The sequence below is a fragment of the Conger conger genome, chromosome 4 (assembly GCF_963514075.1).
Source record: "Conger conger chromosome 4, fConCon1.1, whole genome shotgun sequence".
Lineage (NCBI taxonomy): Eukaryota > Metazoa > Chordata > Actinopteri > Anguilliformes > Congridae > Conger > Conger conger.
This window is the reverse complement of record NC_083763.1, coordinates 4,390,624-4,411,273: the sequence shown is the minus strand read 5'-3', so window position 1 is coordinate 4,411,273 and position 20,650 is coordinate 4,390,624. Positions and strand designations below refer to the sequence as shown.

Here is a 20,650-nt window from a genome sequence, read left to right as displayed (position 1 = left end):
GTGATAAGTGGCTCCTCAGCCCCTTGGGAGGACCAGCGCCACGCCTGCGCTCCGGTAATTGAGGGAGACGGAGGACGGCCTGGGGAACGGGTGGCGCGTGCGTATCCTCGCGCCAAACGGACTGTGGCGATGAGTGTGCCGGATGAACAAACGCACGCTACGCACGCACGCCGACCTCCCGTCGCCTAGTGCCACAGAATCCCTCTCAGGCTGCCGCCATTTTTTTATTTTATTTTTTCCTTCTTTTTTTTTTTTTTTTACCCACCACTACCTCCCGCTCTTTGGAGAACCACTTCATTTTTCATTTACCGTTTTACGACATTTCCCATAAAAGTGCTGAAGTTAAATTCTCAAGAGGGCGAGATTAGCACAGAAGAAGAAAGCAGCAGTAATGGAGGACTACTGCACACGGAATAAGACCAAGGGCAAACAGACGGGCAGGGCAAGCACACCAACAGGGCAAACACACCAACAGGGCAAACACACCAACAGGGCAAACACACCAACAGGGCAAACACACCAACAGGGCAAACACACCAACAGGGCAAACACACCAACAGGGCAAACACACCAACAGGGCAAGCACACCAACAGGGCAAGCACACCAACAGGGCAAGCACACCAACAGGGCAAGCACACCAACAGGGCAAGCACACCAACAGGGCAAGCACAACAACAGGGCAAACACAACAACAGGGCAAACACACAAACAGGGCAAACACACCAACAGGGCAAACACACCAACAGGGCAAGCACACCAACAGGGCAAACACACCAACAGGGCAAACACACAAACAGGGCAAGCACACCAACAGGGCAAACACACCAACAGGGCAAACACACCAACAGGGCAAACACACCAACAGGGCAAACACACAAACAGGGCAAACACACAAACAGGGCAAACACACAAACAGGGCAAACACACAAACAGGGCAAGCACACCAACAGGGCAAGCACACCAACAGGGCAAGCACACCAACAGGGCAAACACACCAACAGGGCAAACACACCAACAGGGCAAACACACCAACAGGGCAAACACACCAACAGGGCAAGCACACCAACAGGGCAAGCACACCAACAGGGCAAACACACCAACAGGGCAAACACACAAACAGGGCAAGCACACCAACAGGGCAAGCACACCAACAGGGCAAGCACACCAACAGGGCAAGCACACCAACAGGGCAAGCACACCAACAGGGCAAGCACACTAACAGGGCAAGCACACCAACAGGGCAAACACAAACAGGGCAAACACACAAACCGGGCAAGCACACCAACAGGGCAAACACACAAACAGGGCAAGCACACAAACAGGGCAAGCACACAAACAGGGCAAGCACACAAACAGGGCAAACACCAGCAGGACAAACACGGACAGGAAAAACATAACTTGCAGTTCCACAAAGTGAAGAGGTGTCAATTAGACTAAAGCTAGTCAATAATCCAGAAAATAAGTCGGGCCACCGGTTTTAACGGGCTCGAACCGTGGCGCTGCAAATGAGGATGTGTTTTTTTTCCGGTCATTCCTGTGACCTGGTCATTCTCTCCCACACTGTCTGGGAGAGACAGCCAATCTGCGATCATCGGACACTCCCGCCCCTGTCTTTGTGTCGATACTCCGCATTCATTGGTGGACGAGAGGGCCAAAAGCAACGCAGCGCTACACTGGCAATTACCCAGCAATCACTGTTCATACCGCTATCATCCCGCCGTTTTATTATGATTATGATTATTATTATTATTATGGCTGCGAATTTCCTTCCAGCGGTTAGCACGGCTGTTATTACTACAATTATTATCTTTCTTATTATCACCATTACCGTTATAATCATAATCAGACAGACAGCCGACGCGCCACACACTCTCAAACGCAAAGCACACGAGTCACAATGGCGAAGTTCAACACAGGAATACAAAACGACAAAACAGACGCAGCGTCAAACATCGCTCCCCAAGACAGAGCCAAAGCAAAAACGTCTAAAAATCTGAGCGGCAAATTTAGTACGGAGAAGGCAGAAATATGATCAGAAATGGAAATATTACGGTAATATGGTATAAGGGGCGCGCCGTGCTTCCTTGCGAATTTGAAGTTGTGACCACCGGTCCGTCGTGGTGTTGGGAACGGCAATCATACCGGCAAAATATGGGGGCAGGTTTCAAGGATGGTCCTAAGATCTGGACCAGGTCATAAACAAGTTTCAACAGAGCCTGTTCATCTACTCAAGCAACCAACGTGCGCAAGTGGACACGTGTGCTTAAGTACCCTCCCGGCAGCAAACACACTCACGTGTGACACATACAGTACATGTATATATACATACATGCATGCATGCATTCAGTCATAAGCACGTACACGCATAACCGAATGGCCCTTGCGGACAAGTAGGCAGTGTGTGTGTTCGCCCACAGGCGAACGCACTCACGTGCCATGTGTTCACACACACACAACCTTTATCTAACCAGGGCGGTCAGTTGAGAGCGAATTCACATTTACAATGAGGACCTGACATTGAGAAGACAATGTGACGAGGGAAATTTTCTGATCCCATTGGCAGATCTTGAAACTGCCTTCCAACATTAGTCCTTTTTAGCAAAACAGTCTTTAAGCAAAAAAACATTTTAAGTCTCAATATAAGACTAAAATACTAGTTTGTTTTGCAGTGTAGTGCATAAATGAACCCCCCCCCCAAAGTCATGTCGTAGAAGAGGTCACACACACACACACACACACACACACACACACACACACACCTGAGCCCGACCTGGAGGTGGTCATGTCGTAGATGAGGTCTCACACACACACACACACACACACCTGAGCCCGACCCGGAGGTGGTCATGTCGTAGATGAAGTCTCTCACACACACACACACACACACACACACACACACACACACACACACACACACACACACACACACACACACACACACACACACACACAAACACACACACACACACACACACACACACACACACACACACACCTACCTGAGCCCGACCCGGAGGTGGTCATGTCGTAGATGAGGTCCTTCAGCGTGGTGCCCACGGAGATGAAGGGGTGGTCCATGGAGGGGTCCTCCTCGTTGGGCACACGCTGGTGGATGGCGGGCCGGCGCTGGCAGATGTAGAACAGCAGCAGCAGGACGAAGCAGAGCAGGCACACGGGCCCCGCGATGAGGGCCGCCAGGGCCACAGGGCCCAGAGGCAGGGGCTTCTCCGGGGGCACGGGGGGAGGGAGAGCTGCCGGGGTCAGAGGTCAGGGGAAACGTCACGCGCCGTTGACACCCACGCCACTCAGCGCCTCGTCGACACAGACACAGCGGTAACTCAGGGACATGAATCACTCAGAACGCGGCTCGGCCATCCAACGCCGGGAAACGCAGAGATAAATCACATCGCCCGTCCAGGGGATGAATTTTACACTCGCTATAAAGCGGCCGTAGCAGACACGCAGCTGGCAATGACAGGGAAAATATTTACAGAATGTATGCAGAATTTTAAAACAAGGCCCACAAGATCATCATACAAACCTGCAATAGCATTGCACATAGAAACGGAATACCTGGAATACATTTCGATAATCCTGCGGGAAATATGGTTAAGACTGCATAGGCTGCATTTGCTGTTAAGACCAGGCGTCTGGATCACAAAGCTGAATAACCGCACCGAGTAAAACCTGAAACAGCTTTTTACTTCAGTCCATGTTCCAGATTCAGGAGGGTTTCTGGGTTGCAGTATTCCAGGAGGGTACATCAAAAAGGAGGGTTACTGAATTTACCGGATAACAGCGCAGCATAAAACCCAGAACAGCTCCTTACTGATTTGGGAGATTGGGAGATTGGGGCTGGTTCTGGGTTTTACTCAGCTACCTCGGTAATCCTGCTTGGGGATACAGGCCCCAGGTGTGTCCGGACGGAGCGTGGGTCTGGAGGCTGGGTTTCAGGTGCTGTATGAGAGGTCAGTGAATGAGAGGGTCAGGTGGAGCTCAGCTCAGCCCCAGTAGAGCCACGCGCCTCTCCAGTCTCTAACTCCTACAGGTTTCCCTTTCAAAGACGTTTCCTTCAGCATCATTTCAGAGGCTGAATGACCGATTGAAAAGCAGACAATACGGTGCATTTGAACCACACTCATGGCTATGATTCACAGCCATGATTTAAAAGAGGAGAGAGAGAGAGAGAGAGAGAGAGAGAGAGCAGCTCTTGGAAAATAAAAAGTCAGTTTACATTATTATAATCGTCCGTTAATAACACGGAAGCTGTGAGCGGCACCACTTGTTTCACGACCCCTGTGGGGTTATGAAACCGCGGCCAACGAGGAGCGGGGACACGAAGCGGGAACGCCGAGCGGGAACGCCGAGCGGGAACGCCGAGCGGGAACGCCGAGCAGGAAGGGCGAGCAGGAAGGCCAGCCCTTCTGTGACCAGGCTGGGGACATTCCATCTGCGGGAAAATATTTCTCCTCACCAGTCTCCTCGCTAAACGATCAAGGCCCCCCCGACCTTTAACACGGACACACTTCTCATGTTTCAGCTTTCAACATCATCAGGGGGCTGTCCGTTTGTGTTATGAATGAATGAATGAATGAATGAATAGTTTATTTCGGTCACAAAATGGTGACCACATGTTTGGTGTTCCATACTGATCTGAAGTAACCTGAAGTAACACGATACCAATTTTGGTAGAAACACGAATGTTTTAGGGTCTAAATTTAGCTGAACGTTAATAATTACGGGATGACGTCGCTGAATGTTAATAGTTAAAGGATGACGTCGCTGAATGTTAATAGTTAAAGGATGACGTCGCTGAATGTTAATAGTTAAAGGATGACGTCGCTGAATGTTAATAGTTAAAGGATGACGTCGCTGAATGTTAATAATTAAGGGATGACGTGGCTGAATGTTAATAATTAAGGGATGACGTCGCTGAATGTTGACACAGAGAGCCAACTGCAGGAGGTGGAGGGCGAGGCCCACCTCCGTCAGCTCACTGCGAAGGTTTCGTGGGCGTCTCAGACGCTGAATCCTGGAGGAGAAGGCCGGGGCCTGGCCGCCTTTAAGGGAGACCGCCGCGGTGGCGTTTCGGGGACATGACCGGACCCATGGAAACCCCGCCGCGCCCATGGAAACCCGCGGTACCGTCACATTTCCGCTTCCCGAATAAACAGGGCTTTTCCGGCCACGCACGCTCAGCAGGATGTTCCCAAAACAAACGCTCTGTTGTTAGGGAGAGGGGGGCGGGGGGGTGGGCGCTCCCCGCTCGGAGGGGGGGGGCCCGGAGGACGCAGAGGCGGCACGGCTCCACGTCAAAGTAAACACGGCGCTCAGCGGAGAGCCGGGCCCCGACACCGAGGGGCCACAGAGCAGGCCTCATTACCCACAATGCCCCGGGACAGACCGGCTCTCTGGAGCGCACACACCAACACACAAAGCCTCGCCACAGAGACCTGACTCAGCACCGCGCGGGATGGGCGTCTTACCTATCTGTGTGTGTGTGTGTGTGTGTGTGTGAAAGACTGTGTGTGTCTGTGTGTGTGTGTGTGTGTCTGTGTGTGTCTGTGTGTCTGTGTGTCTGTGTGTCTGTGTGTGTGTGTGTGTGTGTGTGTCTGTGTGTGTGTGTGTGTCTGTGTGTGTGTGAGAGAGAGCGAGACAGTGTGAGTGTGTGTGTGTGTGTGTGTGTGTGTGTGTGTGTGAAAGACTGTGTGTGTCTGTGTGTGTGTGTCTGTGTGTGTCTGTGTGTCTGTGTGTCTGTGTGTGTGTGTGTGTGTGTGTGTGTCTGTGTGTGTGTGTGTGTCTGTGTGTGTGTGAGAGAGAGCGAGACAGTGTGAGTGTGTGTGTGTGTGTGTGTGTGTGTGTGTGTGTGTGTGAAAGACTGTGTGTGTCTCTGTGTGTGTGTGTGTGTGTGTGTGAAAGACTGTGTGTGTGTGTCTGTGTGTGTGAGAGAGAGAGAGAGAGAGCGAGAGAGAGAGAGAGAGCGCAAGACAGTGTGTGTGTGTGTGTGTGTGTGTGTGTGAAAGACTGTGTGTGTGTGTCTGTGTGTGTGTGAGAGAGAGAGAGAGAGAGCGAGAGAGAGAGAGCGCAAGACAGTGTGTGTGTGTGTGTGTGTGTGTGTGTGTGTGTGTGTGTGTGTGTGTGTGAGAGAGAGAGAGAGACTGTGTGTGTGTGTGTGTGTGTGTGTGTGTGTGATTGTAAGTGTGTATGACTGTGTCTGTTTACCTGCTTGCACATAATGCTGCTTCAACCGAGTATTTCTCCAAAACTAATTTGCCAAAAATGTGAATATATTTACATTTTTCTGCTTTGAGTGTTCAAATAAATAAAAGTTCACCGTTTTTTTTTACACTCAAAAGCTTTTAATGTTTTCCCTGCATTAAAGTGGCCCTTCACACGCGGGTAGAAGTAAACACACCAGCCCTTCTGCACACCGCAGCGGAGTTCAAACGGGTACACCTGCCGGGTGGCGTGAGCCACATCCCCGCACCCTCGCCGCGTCACCCTCGGCCCTCCGGAACGCCACCCGCGGCCGAGCCGGGTCCCGGAGGCGGGAGAGCGCTGGACGTATTCTGCGGAGCGTAATCCCTTTAGGAGGCAGCAGCACGCCCTGCGTTCGGCGGGGGGGGAGGGGGGGGGGGCGGGTTCTCCCGGGACGCGGCGGATCGATTCGGCCGCAGTAATCCATCAATCCCGCTCCGCTGTGAGAGGAGTGACCTTTCCTTCCCCTGCTCGCCGTCAGAGCCCCCCCCCCACCCCCCCGCGCGCGATCCGTTACCGAGGAGCGCGGCCACGGCAACGCCCGGAGCGGAGACGACGGGAGGGGAACGCCACCATCTTTAAATGGCGGGGCAGTGAAGGGCGAGGGCGGCGGAGGCAGAGTCCTGGAGGGCCGCAGCGTCTGCTGCCTCTCAGCGCGTCTCCACACAGTTTAGGTCTTTCACGGGCTAAAGAGTCCACATACACACCCTGTTCTCCAGACCTGAGATACAGAATGAATTGGGGGGGGGCGGGGGTCTTCATACGTCGGGAACACACAGTTGAGAGAGGGGGGGACAGAAAGTAGGCCTCAAGAGGAAGGAGGTGGAGGAGCGACAGCGCACGGCACAAAGGACGCCCGTTACAACCGCACACCCCCTGACCAGAAAGCCCGACACAGCCAGCAGAACAGTGTTACAACTCCCATGAGTAAATCAATGAATAAATAAAAAATAAAAAATAAATTATTAAAAATGTAGTTAGAGCCCTAACAAACGAGCAATAAGCCGGTCTTTGGCAGAGCGGGAAGTCTCCGCGGGCACAGCGAGGTGTGAAAAGCGTTACACCGGATCTACAGGGCCTGGAGAGGCAGCACTACGGCCCTGCTTCATGGAGAGAGATGTGTGGGCGGCCTGTAGTGTAGTGGTTAAGGTACATGACTACATGACACACGACCCGCAAGGTCGGTGGTTCTAATCCCGGTGTAGCCATAATAAGGTCTGCACAGCCGTTGGGCCCTTGAGCAAGGCCCTTAACCCTGCGTTGCTCCAGGGGAGGATTGTCTCCTGCTTAGTCTAATCAACTGTCCGTCGCTCTGCATAAGAGCGTCTGCCAAATGCCTGTGATGTGATGTGATGTGATGTGATGTGATGTGATGTGATGTGATGTGATGTGATGTGATGTGATGTGATGTGATGTGATGTGATGTGATGTGATGTGATGTGATGTGATGTGATGTGATGTGATGTGATGCTCTCACACGGCAGAGCTATGAGACAGGAGGCCGGGACACTGAGACACACCCGTCTCTGAGGAGCTGAAACATCATTATTTACCTGCACACACAAACCTCGTAATCACGACGGATGGAAAGCCAGTGCCTCAGTAACACCCCAAGAACTCGCCCTGAAACTCAGGCGGCCTGCAGCAACACTGATCAATCACTCCAGAGATCGGATCGCTTCTGAAGACGACGTGAAATTTCACCCTGTTCTCCGACTTTCTGAAGAGCGTCTTCTAACATTCACAAAACGTGACCGGCTCGCAGCAGCAGAGCCGAGACCACGTTTCACTAAAACATCCCCGTCCGAGCGGAGAGCGCATTAACGGCACACAAAGGCCAATCGCAGTTAATTACGCTGAGAAAGTGCGGTTGTATAACCAAATTGGTCAAGCGAGTCAAGGGCAAGGACAAGGACTTCCGCTAAAGTAGAAGCCTTCAAAGAACGACTCCCTTCAGCCGAGAGCCGGCAGTGACCTCGGGAACAGAGGGTCAGCAAACAGTCACCCGAGGGCGGCCATTTTAATAACTGCCGGGCGGTTAAGCACTTTCTTTCAGGAACCCCCGCCAAAGATGAATCCTCCATATCTGCATTACTCCCACACAAGACGAATTCCCTTCCAGTTAAATGGTTTCATTTATTTATCGTTTTTAAATGCTAACCCTTGAGTAGGAGACCGTAATTTGCCACTTTCTGGCCCCTGGATCCAAAGATTCTTGTCGGAGCTTTCAGTGTCATCACTCGGGAGCATTTGTTAGCAAGCAAGCCCATTAAAAATCAGGCTAATCGGCGAGCAGGAGACACCGAGCGTCTCCACAGGACTAACGAGACGGCAAGCTGCGGATGTCGCTGGATGGAAATAATTAGGAAATAGTAACACGAGCTCGCGACGTAGGTGTACTGCCAGAGAAAAACAAACAAGAAGAAGGCGACTGCAACTGACCCACAACACCACAGCGTCCTCAGATCCAGGATACTGCGGCCAGGAAAACGCTTTAATTATTATCAACACTTTTCGTACGAGACCATTTCTAAACAACACACACTCTCAGGAATAACGGTACAGTGGAGGTACATTCTTGTTCTTTATGGTCAAATTACCCAAATGTACCCTGAAAGGGTGGTCTTGGGTTACAAGAAGTACCTTATAAAAGCAAAAAAAAAGGTACAAATAAATGATTAACATCATGGCAAAGGGGTACGAATGTATGTTGGCACTTTTTTTGGAGCTTTTTTTTTTCCCCTGAGAGTGGAGCAGACCGTGACAAGACTGAGTCTGTCCTTTTATCTGCTCCTGACCCAAAAATCGATCGAGGTCCGCCATCTTTAAAGGACCGTCCGAACCCTTAAAGGTTCCTTCTAGGAGTTAGAAGCAGAAGGAGGAGGAACCCACAACCTGTCCTTTGGGCAAGGAAACACGAGCGCATCCCTTTGCGAAGAGGGTCAGTAAAGGCAGTCGCCGGACGGCGGCCATTTTAAAAACTGGCCGGGCGGCTGAGCTCCGGGCTTCACCTGTGATGTTGGGCTCCTTGTTGCAGAGGTCCGTGTTGCAGCACATGGGGTACACGCCGATGTCGTCCTTTGTGGACGGGGCGCAGGCGAAGGGCCGGTCCCGGGGGATCAGCTCCTTCTCCGACAAGCACATCATCATCTGCGTGCTGATCTTGGTGCCCGACCGCTTGACGGACACGAAGCAGAGCCCATCCGTGTTGCAGGTGGAGTTCAAGCAGTGGGGACAGTAGCACTGTAAGGCTGAGAGAGGGAGAGGGGGAGAGGGGGAGAGGGAGAGGGAGAGAGAGAGAGAGAGGGAAGGAGAGAGGGAGAGAGAGAGGGAGAGAGAGAGAGAGAGGGAGAGGGAGGGGGAGAGAGAGAGAAAAATCAATCAATCAATCAAACAAAACACTTTTCATACAAATCGAATGCAGCACAAAGTGCTTAATACTAATAAGAAAACATAGATAGTACGTGTAAAATAATGAAACAAATCAAGCGAATCAAACCGTGAGATCAAAGACAACGAAAAAACAGAGACAGCAGAGAGACCGATACACATCACAAATACAGCCAGAAACAGTACGCACACAAAGAAATGTAAACAAATAAAATAATATCAAACATTTGAATAAAAAGATTGCAGTTAAGAACTAAGACAAAGACGAGTCTTTATTGTGCAACGAAAGCTTTCTATTTACAGAACGCAAACGCTTGTGGCATTCAACAGCGCTATAACAGAATACCATTACAGACATTACATTAGTTACTTCGCAGAAGCTTTTATCAAAATCGACTTACAGTTGATTAGACTAAGCAGGGGATAATCCCCCCAGGAGCAATTAATTGTGGGGTTAAGGGCCTTGCTCAAGGGCCCATCAGAGGTGCAGATCTTACTGTAGCTACACCGGGGCTTGAACCACCAACCTTGTGGGTCCCAGCCATGCACCTTAGCCTCTATGCTAAAGACTGCCAATTATGGTCATATGAGGATTTAACATACAGGGCTTTAAGCTAACACTTTGCTAGGAGCACCTCATTTCTATTGCTCCTATATTAAATGTTTAAGGAGCACACTAATCCATCCCAACAAAATTGTTTTTCCCAGAGAGAACAACAACTTTCAGGAGCAAATATTTGCTCTAAAATGGAAGCACTGTGGAGATACACGCATTTCCTACGCATTTCGTGCCATTTAATGAAGCGAAAATGTCACGCTCATAACACAACCTAATCTTAGGCATCTGAGATTTATTTATTTTTAATATAGGAGAAGGCAAAACCACAACTTCTCCTGTCTGGTTCATAACATGTTGTTACGCAAATCCTTTTATTGTTTTTTTATTTTTTTTTTACAATTTCCCTTCATCAGCCGACATCTGTGCTCAACTACTTCCAGTCATACGGAAACTTGGTCGCAGTCGGCGTTTGAGCAACAGCCCAATGAACAACATCGGCTTGGCCAATACGGGCAGTCAGCTGTCAGTCATCGATACAGGCCGCCAAATGTTCCCCGCCCACCTCCTCCACCCCTGATTACAGCTGCCGTTTACGAGCCAGCAGCGGGGGCCATCTGGGAGGTGAAAAAAAAGTGGAAAAGAAGTGAACGGGCAAAAGTTTAAAGACGAGCTGAGAGGGAAGTTAGAGCAGCACCTGCTTCCAGGATATGACGTATACGCGAGTGAAACTGATCTTTCCAGGGGGGTTTTTGAAGAGTGGGGGGCGATTGAGGTTTAATGAGGAGGGGGAAGCAGCCTATGGCTCTGGGGGAAGAATTTGCACCGCTGTGTGAAAGGATATTGATTGGAGGGGAACAGGAAGCTGACAGACTTCACCAAAAAAAATAATAATAATAATAAAATAAAATAAAAATTAATAATCTAAAATCAAGATTCAAATCATTTCACAAGGAAACAGATGGGGAAAAAGCTTTCATGAGGACACAGGACACAGAACAGAGGACAGAGGACACAGGACACAGGAGAGCGGGAAGCGCTTTGGCTCCCGACAAAAACATCTCGCCCACAATAACTGCAGACCACAATTACGTCCATATGGTTATTCAGAAGGTCTAGACAGCCTTCAACGTCTGGACGGCAAATTCAAAACAAAAATGATTGTGCAATGCAGTGCATCCTGGCAGTCGGGATGGAATGGGGGTGGGGGGTGGGGGAACTGTAAAAAACCGTCCACACGGTTATCAGTAAAACTTGTTTGTCCTTCTTTGGTGAAAGGTGACGTTGCAGTGGAACTGGGTTATGACAACGTTGTGTCTCCGAGACCCGCCAGCCCTGATTCACCCGACAACACGATTATGAATCATTCAGGGCACCCAAACATCACTCTATAAATAAACAAGAGCAAATTCACAGACTCCACGGATTCTTCTTCCAGCTTAATTAACCCCTGAGCCTTCAGTTAAACTTCAGACTGTGTTAAAACCCTGAAATAGAAACTCTGAGCGGAGCGCACAGCTAGTCTGTAGCGCTGGTGTGAACACCACGCCGGTAAAGGCTGCTATCGCTAACAGGACGATTTCCAGTGCCGTGAAAAAGTACCCGCCTGATTTCCCCCATCATTAAATATTTGTCACACTGAATGGTTATAGATTCTAAGACAAAATAGAATAATATGACAAATGGAACTGGAGTAAACGAAACACATTTTTTAAAATTTAATTTCTACCAATTTTAAGGGAGCAGTTCCTTTTTCACAGGGAAGACATGGGTGTTTGATAATTTTTTCATGAAATAAATGAAACAATACGTTTAAAAAAATGGATCTTGTGTTTACTCAGGTTCCCTTTGGATGGAGATTCTTTTGAGCAGCAATCGTCAAATCAGGCCCTCGAATCCAAATCCAAATCCAGCCCTGGTTTTCTTTTCTCCCAGGGTAATTAATCAGCTGAGCAATTAGCGCTACTGACTGCCTTCACACCTGACTCTCAGGTAAAGGGAGGGTGGAAAACCAGCAGTTCTCTGCCCTCGAGGAGCGTGATTTGACGAGGGTGGAGGGTAGAACGGAACGGACGGTCAGGACGGCCATTTCAGCACTGCTCACTCACACACGGGTGTGCAGTGCTTACTCACGCATACGCAAGTACACACAGACTCACACACAGACACTCACACACACACAGACACACACACACACTCACACTCACACAGAGACACAGAGACACACACACAGACTCACACACACACACACACAGACAGACACACACAGACACACACACACACACAGACACACAGACACTCACTCACACACACACACACACAGACACACAGACACACAGACACACAGACACACACACACACTCACACACAGACAGACACACACACACACTCACACACAGACAGACACACACACACACACTCACACAGACACTCACACAGAGACACAGAGACACACACACAGACACACACACAGACACACAGACACTCACACAGACACTCACACAGACACTCACACAGACACTCACACAGACACTCACACACAGACACAGACTCACAGACAGAGACTCACACACACTCACACAGACACTTCAGTTCGGATCAATGGGCCTATTATCTTGCTATAATCAGCAGATTATTCTGAAAATGGTAAAATTTTGTATTTGTAAACTGATCATGAATGAAATTGATTTTTTTTTGTCATAACACAGCACATTCATAAATGCTGAAATCACACATTTTAAGCCCAGTTGCTTTTTTTTTTTTTATTTGGCTGAAAATATTTTCTAAATTTCTGCCAAAAGGCGAAGCTCCAAGTTCGCCCTCAAAAGCAGAGACGTGCACGGCTCGGTATCATTTCCGCTGGCTACACATCACCAACACAGCCGAACCCCGATCCAGCTTTTAACACGGCAGATTCTGCCCCTTCAGAGAACACGAAAGAAATCAATCAGCCTTGAATGAACGGAATCGGTCCGATTAATAATTTAGCGGAACGAAGAACGGCTCAATTATTTTTGAAATGTGAAGGACGGAGTCTGGGCCGCGTCCAGGCCAGACCGAACGTAGCGAAACGTTTATTTAAACGGAAACGGCGCCGCGCCGAACATCCTGCTGCAGGCCGTGTGCGGTGGAACAGACGTAGTGCGGTCTGCGTCTACGGCGTCTGGGAAGGCGTTCTGCGGGCTTTACAGCACAGGCCTACGTCATTTTACTGATTCTGGCTACACCCCCAACACTCCCGCCGAACGGGAGCAAACACGCCTCAAAGCCTGTTGCAAAACGCTGCACACAAAGGGGTGGAAACATAGAAATCGCGACAAAACGTTTCCCGATTAAACGCGCCCCTGGTAAACCGGTGAATGAAGAAAGGGGGGGGGGGAAAGAGAGAGAGAGAGAGAGAAAGACTCTTCAGAGGTGTGAGGGAGGGGAGAGAATACCCAAAAATAACGAGGGAACCGGGGTGACAGAGTGCAGAAGTGCATTGTGGGTAAACTCAGGCTGCAGGTATGTTTTATTTAAACTGTCAGCTTTCTGACAGTTACACAGAAGCTCGGTGCCTGAAAGGATCGCAACACAGATATCCCACAATGCCAAGTACACTGCTCCCCCTCCCCCCCCCCGTATTACCCATCAAGTGAATCAAACCACCATTGGCTGGCCTCCGTCCCTCTCAAACTGCAGAAGAACACGATGTACACATTCGGGGTGGGTTAATGAGGACATGGAGAAACAGCGTATCTCCGGAGTCTAATACAGGGCTGAATCACTCCATGAAAAGACTCAGTTGAGGATGCAATTTGCACACTTGTTTGAAAAACTAATTTGCAAAAAAAAAAAAAATCCAAGACAGCTCTTTAAACAAATATCAGCTTGATGTTATGAATAAATACAGCACGGCGTAATTAAAAGACCTCAAAGTTTGATAGACATAGGAATCATAAGCTTGGGTGCCATCCTTCATCTATACCAGCCAATAACTGCAGTCAGGAACGTGTTCATTTATGCTTTTTTTTTATTTATTTACATTTTTTAACTTAAGCTGGTAAAGCAAGGTACCTGGCTAAATATGTACATTGTACACCCCATGAGTCATCACAAGAGCGTGCGGTGCATTGTCAGCCACTGCCCATAACACCACAATCTGCACGGACTGAGTCAGAGGAAGGCGCACAGACGTGCACAGATGCCCAAAACACCACAATCTGCACGTGGAGCACAGACTGAGTCAGAGGAAGGTGCACAGACCTGCACAGATGCCCAAAACACCACAATCTGCACGTGGAGCACGGACTGAGTCAGAGGAAGGCGCACAGATGTGCACAGATGCCCAAAACACCACAATCTGCACGTGGAGCACGGACTGAGTCAGAGGAAGGCGCACAGATGTGCACAGATGCAGGCTGCAGGTCGTTGCGGTCGCACACTGAGGACCAGGAGTCGATTCCCGGTCCTGCCAAAGCCCTGCCGGGGCGGCCTGTAGCGTAGTGGTTAAGGTAAATAACTGGGACACGCAAGGTCAGTGGTTCTAATCCCGGTGCAGCCACAATAAGATCCGCACAGCCGTTGGGCCCTTGAGCAAGGCCCTTAACCCAGCATTGCTCCAGGGGAGGATTGTCTCCTACTTAGTCTGATCACCTGTACGTCGCTCTGGATAAGAGCGTCTGCCAAATGCCAATAATGTAATGTAATGTAATGAGTTTGGCCGGCTCTAGTGGAGCGGCACAATTGGCTCGGCCCTCCGGTCGTTCTCAGGATGGCCTGATCGTCCCGGGCCGCTGAGGGACGGGGTGTAGGCGGGGTATCCCTCGCTAACACACGGGACACTGGAACAGATAGGGCACAATTGGCTACTGAATTGGGAGAAAACTAAAAAAATCAACAAAAAAAAAAAAAAGATGAATGCGTGTGCGCCCAATTGGCCACTTCTTTTGGTTTGGAGGGCCTCTGATGTACATGACGGAGAAAAGGAAACGCTTGCTGGACAACGCTAGAGTTAATCATGCATCAGTCTGTGGGGGCCTGTCCCCGCATGAGAACAGTGCCTTAACGGGACGTTTGTTCGGCTGGTTTTAAACACATCAGCAACACGGAGATGACAGAAAAAAAGTACACTGTGTGCTTTTACGTTCGAGGCATGGAGATGCTATTAAGTCTCACAGATAAACCTCCCGTGGCTCAAATTATACAGCGATGGGAAGTATTTTGCCTGTTTCAAATCAACGCTCTTGTTTTTAATGTCCTCACCTCTGCCCAGAACTGCGGGGCTCGTGAGAGAGGCACAGGAAAGAGACAGGACAGTCCCCGGCCAATGAGCACACAGAGATCCTACAGAGATCCTACAGAGATCCACTGATCTTGGCATTCCTTCAGTGTGTCGTAACCCACCTTCTGCCTTTTCCACCAGGCCACGAAGGGAACACAAAGATCCAAAGCCGATATTTTATATTCCAGGGAAATTACAATTACAATCTTGTAATCTTGTAATCTTTGTTTTTCCCGGGTAGTCCCGTTGAGATTAACATCTCTCCCTGCAGGAAGCCCTGGAGCCTGCACGTCTTTGGACTGAGGGAGGAAACCCGCACAAAACGTGGGGAGAACAGGCAAACTCCACGCAGAGAGGAACCTTCTTCTCCCGAGGCAGCAGTGCTGACCCCCCCTGCCACGCCCCGTGCCACACCCCCTGCCACGCCCCGTGCCACGCCCGGTCTGTCACTCACCACCAGTAGCACACGGCCTCGCCGTCTCCTGCCTAATGGTCCACAGTCACATAATGTCACCGATTGCCATTAAGCAACTCGATTAAATTAAATGTTATGTGCTCTTAATAGAGACTGTCACAGAGGTTTTAACAGAAGGGCAGAAAGGAGAAGGGCAAACACAAAGCCAAAAAAAAAAAAAAAAGTGGCTAAGGTGCTTGACTAGGACCTGGCAATTTGCTCCTGGGGGGGTGGGGGGGGCGATTGGAGCCTGCATAGTCTTAATCAACTGTAAGTCCCTTTGGATAAAAGCATCAGCTGAATAACGAACATGAATGTAATGCCCGACAGCTAATCGAGCGCATTCCAGAGCTCAGGCCCGGCACAAGGGGACTCGCAGGCCCAGAGGCGCAGTAATCCGCACGTCAGGCGGGCCGCAGCAGGGGTGCTAACGCTAACGCTAAGCCTGCTCTTTCTGGGAGAGGGAGGCACAAGCGCGATTTCAGCCCAGAGACCTCAGGCTGCTCATCCTCAGCATTAGTGCGCGCGCGCGGGGGGGAGGGGGGGGGCGACCGAGGCCAAGAAAGGGCTCCTAAGGAGAGGGCAGTGTGCAGACTCCCAGGTTTAAGACCCGCTAAGACCCCACGCGGGCTCCAGGCTCTGTGCAGTAACTAGATGAGAACAACAGGCACCAGAGACCCGACAGAGGCGGGGGGGGGGGGGGGGGAGAACAAGGAGTCCAGAACGTTTACGGCGATCACACGGGCCGGGGGGCGGAGAGGAACGCAGCACACTGTGTTACAGTTCAACACGCCAAGCAGCCGAACGGCGCCTTAAAGGGGCAGTAGGTCATTTCTGACTTCTAACGGTCAAGAGAGGAATTGCGGCAACAAACACCCTCAAAACGCAACACTGTTTATCCCGCCCCCTTCTCTGTGAACACGCTGACGTAGAACTCCACACACACACACACACACACACACATGCTTAACGCTCAACACCTTTAATGAAACGACGTTCAGTCAATCTGCACATAACCGCTCCATTATGAAGGACAAGCGCCGTCAGGAGCCAATCACGGCGCCGGTTCTCCCAGCAGCGGGAACATCCGTCCATCCGTCCATCTATCCATCCATCCATTATCTTAACCCGCTCATCCTGAACAGGGTCGCGGGGGGGCTGGAGCCTATCCCAGCATACATTGGGCGAAAGGCAGGAATACACCCTGGACAGGTCGCCAGTCCATCGCAGGGCACACACACCATTCACTCACACACCCATACCTATGGGCAATTTAGACTCCCCAATCAGCCTAACCTGCATGTCTTTGGACTGTGGGAGGAAACCGGAGTACCCGGAGGAAACCCACGCAGACACGGGGAGAACATGCAAACTCCGCACAGAGAGGCCCCGGCCGACGGGGATTCGAACCCAGGACCTCCTTGCTGTGAGGTGGCAGTGCTACCCACTGCACCGTCCGTGCCCCCTCCCCCCCCCCCCGCAGCGGGAACAGAAGAGGACAAACGAGACGCAGGCGAATCGCGATGACCAGCGATGACCAGCGAGGATTAGCGGGGCCCTGAAAACGCACGCCGCCACCGTGCTCTGAAGCGCCGGGCGTATCGATCTGGAGCAGAGCCATGCTCCATCCAGTTCTGAGGTGAGAGGTGTTCGCATCGATTCGCAAAAACCCCGCGCCGCGGACCGACTGCACAACCCGCCGTACAGCAGACAGCGAAACTTTTTTCTGCCCGGTCGGTGAAGTTTAAGCACAAAATCGAGACCGTGGAATTATGAAATTCTAACTGACATTTTTTGACAAAAGTGAGTTGTTTTTATAGGGCGATTTGATTGTACATTCAGAGTACTTTTAGGGCATCCGTCACTTTGATCTACGAAGAACTGCCCTGCATTTCAGTCTTGCCGTGTTAGGACGTGAAAGCTTTGGAGCAATCAGTCTCAAAACTAAAGGGAAAAACTCACAGACAGGCCTTTCTAATTCCAAGGTCACAAAATAGGACATTTGAAATTTCCTCCATGGGAAATGGAGGATTCACCAATATTGACTATAGTCAAATCTAATCCTGGAAAGTGAAGACCGTGTAGGTTACCTTACATTGCAGTCATTAAGCAGACTATCGTACGTCGCTCTGGATAAGGGTGACGTACAATAAAGTGCAAATCAGAACCAGGGGCAAGTGCGCTGGAGAACCGAGAGGAAAGTATGGTTCCAAGGGCAAGCATCAACACCCCTCCCGCAGACGGATCTGAACGGTCAAGTCGGAACAAGGGAGAGCAGCTTACTGTGACAAGCATTAGCAAACGTTCTCAAGCAGCGTTTTACCGCGCCGCGAACCGGCCCGGCAGATAGGAGACGGGCGTCACTGTCGCGGGAGTGGGCACCTACCCAACGAGACTACTTTACCTCCTGAATACGGGAGAAGCATCCGGTGAAGGTTAAGGCTTCAGGTGCCAACCTTACGCCAGCCATTATCCGGGGGAAGAGGCTTCCCGTCACGCGATTCATCGCACGCAGAAAGGATGTCTGAAGACGCGCGGACGGCCGCGGGGCTTTTGTCACCCTTTCAGAACGACTCCACGGCAGCGAGTTCACATTCGTCATCCAACAATCCAGAAGCCCGGATTCAAAGCCAGTTCAGGGAGTTCAACACCGGCACTTAAAAGGCACGGTGATGAATATTAGTTACAATCCGGTAATTGGATAATGCCCGTCGTGCACTAAGGGATTTTTAAGTGAAGATTTAGCAATTTTCTAAATAAAATGAAAATTAAAAAAAGCTGAATGAATAAACTTAACCTTGCCTTTGACTGCGGTTAGACGGTCAGACACGCAACGCATTTCACAGTCCTAGTTGGCGAGAATATCAAACTGAAGTCTTCAGGAGAGGCTCATGCAGGCTGTGACCGTCCGTGACCATACCCGGAGACCGCGCGCGCAGGGCGTGGGCAGCCAGGGCGGAAACGTCAGCCGCCATTAGACGCGCGACGCTCTTCGGTGTTAGGATTGGGAAAGCCGTGTCGCGTACACAAGGCTTAAAGGCTACATTATACGGACACAAACTTGTGCATTCCCCCGCTGCAGCACAACAGGGGCGGTCTGTAGTCGAGCGGCTAAGGTACATGACTGGGACCCGGAACGTTGGTGGTTCAAGCCCCGGGGTGAAGCCACGATAAGATCCGCACAGCTGTTGGGGCCTTGAGCGAGGCGCTTAACCCCAAATTGCTCCAGGGGAGGATTGTCCCCCTGCTTAATTTAATCGACTGTAAGTCGCTTTGGATAAAATAGTTAAATAACAAATAATTATTATCATTATTATTATTATTACACAACACCTGTTTGCTCAGCGCGCACACGTAAGAAGCAGCTGGCCGATTTGACTGAACTGAAAGATAATGCTCTGCGCTTTGAATACATACATAATACATCACAACCCAACGGGTAAATATTTTAATGACATTACACAATACACGCCAATGCAGCAAGGAACAAACGCACGTTAAGAGGCGCTGACTCGTGGCGAATACTTAAAAGGACACGAGACCAGTTGTGCGTCCTTCAGGTTAAGGGAGCGCTGCGTTAATCGACCTGCGCGGGTCGCGTCGGCTAAACGGAGAAGGCCGACGTTTCCTCCGGTGTCCCTGACGAGGGCGACGGGTGAAGCTCGGGCTGCTTCGTCACGCTGTTCGTTATTATTTCAATACACGACGGGGCCTTTGAATAAATGGGTTTGATTCACGAGTGGAGATTAATTCATTTACGGTCTTCACAGAGGACTAAAGACACTTTACAGAGTAACAGAGGAGAAACACCAGCCCTGAGCCCTCAGATAGCACAGGAGGTCAAAAACTCCCTAGTGGAGAGAAAAACCTTCAAAAGTACCAATAACAAACTCCCTGATGGTAAACAAATTCAGGAGGAACCTGGCTATAGGGGCATGCCCATCCGCCGCTGGCTGATATGTTGATAAGATCACCTCAACCTATTAACTCAAATCCACAGATATCCCAGGTGAATAATGTGTGTACGTCACAGGGCAATGTTAACACGGCAACGTTAACACAGGGCAACGTTTACACAGGGGCACGTTAACACAGGGCAACGTTGGCACAGGGCAACGTTAGCACAGGGCAACGTTAGCACAGCGTGCAGCCCACACAGGGGCACGTTAGCACAGGGCAATGTTGGCACAGGGCAACGTTAACACAGGGGCACATTAACACAGGGCAACGTTGGCACAGGGCAACGTTAGCACAGGGCAACGTTAGCACAGCGTGCAGCCCACACAGGGGCACGTTAGCACAGGGCAACGTTGGCACAGGGCAACGTTAACACAGGGGCACGTTAACACAGGGCAACGTTGGCACAGGGCAACGTTAACACAGGGCAACGTTAGCACAGCGTGCAGCCCACACAGGGGCACGTTAGCACAGGGGCACGTTCGCACAGCGTGCAGCCCACACAGGGGCACGTTAGCACAGGGGCACGTTCGCACAGGGGCACGTTAGCACAGCGTGCAGCCCACACAGGGGCACGTTAGCACAGGGGCACGTTCGCACAGGGGCACGTTAGCACAGGGGCACGTTAGCACAGCGGCACGTTAGCACAGGGGCACGTTAGCACAGCGGCACGTTAGCACAGCGTGCAGCCCACACAGGGGCACATTAGCACAGCGTGCAGCCCACACAGGGGCACATTAGCACAGCGTGCAGCCCACACAGGGGCACGTT

General features: G+C 50.7%; 1 protein-coding gene across 1 annotated transcript in view; it reads right to left on the bottom strand.

Moving 5' to 3' along the window:
• The window catches only part of LOC133126144 (TGF-beta receptor type-1-like), a 54,347-nt gene that overhangs the window by 14,569 nt on the left and 19,128 nt on the right, over nt 1-20,650 (bottom strand). Inside the window, 2 exon segments of the mRNA XM_061238010.1 lie at nt 3,001-3,252; nt 9,271-9,510. Coding sequence (XP_061093994.1) covers nt 3,001-3,252; nt 9,271-9,510 — 492 coding nt within the window.